We start from the raw sequence: 5,169 nt of genomic DNA, 5'->3' as shown, positions 1-5,169 counted from the left end.
ATCAGCCCCGGGCGAGAGCATCCTGTCCTGCCACCGTGGCTCCTGGGGGGGGGGGGAGGGCAGCCCAGTGCCCAGCTGGGACCGGGCAGAGGCCCCCAGGAGATCCCAGGAGCTCCCTGCCCCTGGACATTTGGAGATGCTGCAAGAGGGGCCTGGGAGCTAGGCCTGGCCCATGCCCAGACCCCGTCGCCCAGCCCAGCCGGCACGAGGGTACCGCACGACACCGAGCGCTCAGGCGCACGAATCCCCCCGCAGCCCATGCAGGAGCCCGGCTGCCAGCCCCGCGCCGCTCTCCGTGCGCCTTATCTCCCGCCTGCACGGCCGCGTGGGGGGCGGCGCTGGCTGGAGCTGCCGCTTGGCTGAGCTCCTGGCCTGCTCCAGCGCCGCGGGGAACAGAAGCTGCTTTCTTCCCCCCACACTGCCATCCCCTCCTCCCCCCAGCTCTCAGGCAGCAAAGCTCATTCTGCGTCAGAGGCTGCAGTGCGAGCACTGGAGCTGGGCCTGGCGCCTGAGCCGTGGGGCAGGGGTCAAGCTGGGGGCCTTTGCGGTGCTGAGCACCGTGGGGCAGCTCCGGCCCCTTCTGCTGCCTGATGATGCCAGCAGGGCCCAGCCCGGAGGCTCCCGGGGGCAAGGGAAGGGGTGGGCGGCCCCGCGCAAGGTGCTGTACAAATACCTCCCAGCACCGGGCAGGGGGAGCAGGCACCCTCTTCCCAGCTGCCTCAGGAAGGACAGGACCAGAGCCCCCGCACCCCCCCAGCTGCTGCACCGCCGCGTCAAGCCAGGCAGGCGGGGGGTCCCCCTCTACCCGCTGCCGAACAAGCCCGTTCAAGCCCGACGGCGAATGCAGGCGCCCGGTAATTCTGCTGCCAAAGCCTCCCGCTGTGCCCTGGGGAAGATTTAATTATTGCTCCTTATCTCGCCCGCGTGGGAACAAAAGCCATCGAGAATATGGAGCCAGCAGGGAAGAGCGATGCCACCTCCCCACCATCTCCCTCGCGCCACCCCTGCCCCCGTGCCCACCCTCTGCCCAACAGCTCTGGGCCAGGGCGCTGGAGCAGGGCCCGGTGGGCACGGGGGGCAGGCGACCTCCTGGGGGAGAGACTGGCGCTGCACGCACTTTGCATCGGGGCTCAGCTTGGCCCGGCGCTGGCTGTGCCCTCGAGGGTGGATGCAATGGACCCTCCGCCCCAAAGCAGTGCCCGAGACAGATGCCTGCCCCCACTGCTGAGGAGCTGGCAGCAGTGCCCTGTGGGGCGGGGGCATGGGCAGCCACTGGGGCTCACACCAGATGCTGCTTGCGGCAACTGCTGATTTCCTCTGGGCTGGTCAATAAGGCTATAAATAATTCCCAGCACACGTGACTCCGATGGCCACAGAGTCGGCGTGGCCGCAGGCCTCAGCGGTGGGCGCTGCCTGCAGCTGCTGGGGCAGAGCACGGCACCCGGGCATGGGGCAGAGGTGGTGCAAGGCTATGCACCCCCCCCAGCAAGCGGTGCTGCAAGGACAGGCAGCCTGCCAGGCACAGCCCAGCCCCCGCTTGCAGGATAGGTCCCAGCCCTGCACCTGCCCCCTTCCCTCAAGCACCCCAGGAGCCTGCACTCATAGGCGGGGGCTCGGGGCAGGCTGCTGCCCCTCAGCCTGGGCTGGGTGGCAGATGCAGGCAGGAGCTGTGCATGCCTAGGTGGGCTCCCCTTGCTGCTGGCACCAGGGTGCTCTGCTCCAGCGAGCGTGGCAGGGGATGCACCCCCCGGTGCCAGCATCGCTATGCAGAGAAAGGCTCGGTGCATGGAGGTGCGCCACGACCTGCATTTCCTCCGGGCCCTGGGCCAGCAGAAGGCAGGCCCAGGTGGTGCCAGGTGGGTGAGAGGCCTCCACGGTGGCCGGGTCACCGAGCTCCATCTGATCTTGAATTTCAGCCGCCTGCCTCCATTTTCCCCAGGTCGCGGCAGTGCTCGCGCTGCTGATGAATATTTGAAACCTTCAGCACATCTTGTTACTGGATTTAAATTATACATGTGGCGGTGCCCGCTGGAGCTAAGCAGGCAGCCGGCTCCCTGCACCTTGCAACCCTGCCCCACCTGCACGGCCACTCCCATCCGGCGCCCCGACCTGTGTGCCCTCCCCGTCCCGGGAGAGGCCCAGCCCCCGCGGCACCCCAGCCAGCCTGGGACTGGAAGTGCCCTGTGCCGGGGGCTGGCATCTGCTGCGACCCCCTCCCAGCCCCCAGCCACGGGAGGGGCAGGATAGGACACGGGGAACCCGAGGGGACCCCAGCAGGCTCCAGGTGCTCGCTTGCAGGACCTGGGGGGCTGGGCTGGGGCAAAGCCGAGGGGTGGCGCGGGGGTGCAGGGTGCTGGTAGGGGCCGGGTGCAGCATTGCATGCAGCGAGCTTTGTGCCGTCTCCCGCCCAGGGCTCAGTCTTGTCATCGGCCCACTGCTGCGGCTGCAGGGCCGTGACCCTGCCCAGGCCCCGCCGTGCCACCTCTGCCAAGTCCTACCATGGGCCCGCGACGCCCCGACCGCAGCCGACGCTCGCTGGCTAACGAGGCCGCCTGGCACAGGGCCCCCCACCTGCCGCCGCACCACCCACAGCTCCCCGGGGCCTGGCCTGCTTCCCCACTGCTGGCAGAGCCGCTGGGGAGGGAGAAGGGAGAGGGGAGAAGGGAGAAGGGGGCGGCGTGCTCCGGCAAAGCGCCGCTTTGCAAGACAATAGCTGCTGCTGCACAATGCGGCCGCCACAGGCTCCCGGCACCAAGGACACAGCGTCGCCGGGGACGGCAGCGCTGGAGCGGCAGGCGGGGCCGCATGACGCCCAGGCCCGGCATCGGGAAAGGGCCTCGCCAGCGCTGCCTGGACAGCAGCCTGGGCACAGCTTAGTCATCGTGCCCGGTGGGCCCGGGCTGCGTGCCCGCCACCCACCTGCGCCCGGGCTGCGGGCAGCCAGAGCTCGGCAGGCCCCGCACCCCGCTCCCGGCCCTGCCAGCCACCCCGGGGCCACGGCCCCTGCCCGGCGTGGCTCCATTTCATTTCTCTTGTTTCAGCAGCTGATGAATTAGGGCTGCCCGGGGATCCTTGTTGTGTAAGTTTATATGCCGGCTGGCTGTTACCGGAGAGGAATCCATTACCGCACTGTTTATGGGCGGCTTTCAGAGGCAATCTTTCAATTGTGTGCGTTTAAAGAATTGATTGGAGGCTAAATTATCCTCTCGGGCTGCATCCGGCAAAGGCAGAGCCGCAGCTTCCTCCAGTCTGCCCTCCCCCCCCCGGACCACCGCGGTGAGGGGGTCCGTCTGAGCCCTGCCACGGCCACGGCGCACCCGCCACAGCAGGCAGTGGCTTGGCCTTTGGGGTGGGCACCAAAGCGGGCCCCATGTTGCTGGTATCAACCCCTCCTGCTGCCAGGTGCAGCCAGCTCGCTGCTCAGCCAGGGGCTCCGCTCCTCCCCGCGTGCCCCCAGCACCCCCTTCCTGGTGCTGGCACTGCCCTCTCCACCGTCCCTGGGGCATCTCTTCTTGGGGCCATGGCTGCCTGCTGGCACCAGGACATAGCCATGAGGCTTGGACCCAGCCTTGGCCCCACGTTCACAGGCAGGACGACTCCTCCCGGAGCTGTACCGAGCCGTCTGCTCCAAGCCCCCCGGGCCACCCAAGCCTGGCGGGGACTCTGATCTGGAGAGAGCTGGAGCTGGCAGGGACCCCCAAGGAAGGGGGCAGGGGTCTTCAGTGCTCGGCCTTCTCCTCCCAGCAACATCCACAGCCCCAAGTTTCTCTGCGGCTCTGCCAGCTGCCCCCACTCAGCCCCGTGCCCGCATGAACTCTGCTGGCAACAGCCCGTCCTGGCCTCCCTGCAGACACCACTGCCCAGTGCAGCTCCACTGCCCGCAGGCCCAGGGCCTTTGGGGACCCCTGACCACGCAAAGCACGTGCAACAGGCCGGGGCCTGCCACACCCCAGCCTGAGACCAGGGGCAGGATCAGGGCTCCTGCATCCCCTCTCCCTTCCCAGCAGGCTCCTGTCCTGGCAGCAGCTCCTTCCAGGCCTGCGCTGGGCCCTGCCGCATGCTCCCACCTGCCTGCCTGCCTTCTCCCCGCCCCCCGTGCCCCTCGCCAGCGCCTACCTTTCCCCCGCGCTGCTCCAGAGCAGCCCACATGCAGAGTTTAATTAACTTTATTGATATTCAGAAATTAGGGGAACGACGAAAGGTAATTGCTCATTAAAAATCATTAAACTGACACAGCAGGCACTGTGCACACAGGCTCATGCCTTGCAATTACAGCAAGAGCCTCCCTGGTGGGGCCCAGGACCCCCGGCGTGATGGGACCAGCTCCCAGCCCGCCCCGAGAACCACGAGGGGGAAGGCAAAGGGCCATGAGCACTGGCTGGGGCCACCCGGGGTTTCCCAGCTTGTCAGAGCTGCTGGATGACACACTTGGTCAGAGCACCGGAGCCCCCTGCCCGCGCCCGCCTGCTGCAGTGCTGCAACAGGTCCACGGGGGCCAGGGGCACAGGGCGGGGGGGCTGCTGGGGCAGAGGCTGGTCTCTCCTGCTCAGTCCCAGCCATGCGTGGAGGGTGGGCAGGGGACAGAAGCGTTTCAGCCTGGCCTGTGCAGCCCATCTTTACCCCCAGGCTCTCAGCCCGCACCTGCACTGGAGGTGGCATCAGACGCCAGCTCATCCCCCGTGCAGGGCCCTGGGTGCCGGAGCAGAGCAGCAAGGAACCGCCTGACCTGCAGCTGCACCTTCAGGGAAAGTCTGGGCAGCCAGGGTGAGGGGGCCCAGCCGCCCATCGCTGCCCCGGTCTGGGGGCACTGCACACCCGGGCAGCCTCCTGGCACAGGGCAGTGAGGGCAGGATGGCCGTAAGCCCGCAGGGGCAGCGCGCACCTCGGTGCAGCCAGAGCCTGGGTTCACCTACCCTGGCATTGATCCAGAGACCTGTGGTGCAACCCCAGCATCAGGCCTCCCCCAGCCGACAGGGGCCGGAGCAGCGAGCTGTGGCGCTGCAGCCCCCTCGGCGCCCAGCCCAGAGCCATGATGTCCGGGGCCCGCAGGGCTGCCCAGCGAGGGCTGTGGCACCTGGCAGGCCGCCCCGCAAGGCGTGCTGGGAAGGGCTGCCTGTGCCAGACGCAGCCTGGGATGCTGACGACTGTACCGTGCTTGCCGGGCGACAT

The 5,169-nt window shown here is 68.2% G+C and overlaps 1 protein-coding gene across 1 annotated transcript in view; it reads right to left on the bottom strand.

Annotated features, from left to right (window-relative positions):
• The window catches only part of SEZ6 (seizure related 6 homolog), a 21,616-nt gene extending 16,447 nt beyond the window's left edge, over positions 1 to 5,169 (bottom strand). The window contains exon 1 of the mRNA XM_019510968.1: positions 5,151 to 5,169. Coding sequence (XP_019366513.1) covers positions 5,151 to 5,169 — 19 coding nt within the window. The remainder of the gene's footprint in view (positions 1 to 5,150) is intronic.

The sequence above is a fragment of the Gavialis gangeticus genome, unplaced genomic scaffold, assembly GCF_001723915.1.
Source record: "Gavialis gangeticus isolate Ggan-Ray unplaced genomic scaffold, GavGan_comp1, whole genome shotgun sequence".
In the NCBI taxonomy this organism is placed as follows: Eukaryota; Metazoa; Chordata; order Crocodylia; family Gavialidae; genus Gavialis; species Gavialis gangeticus.
The sequence above is the reverse complement of the archived record's forward strand: the minus strand, read 5'-3'. Positions and strand labels throughout refer to the sequence as shown.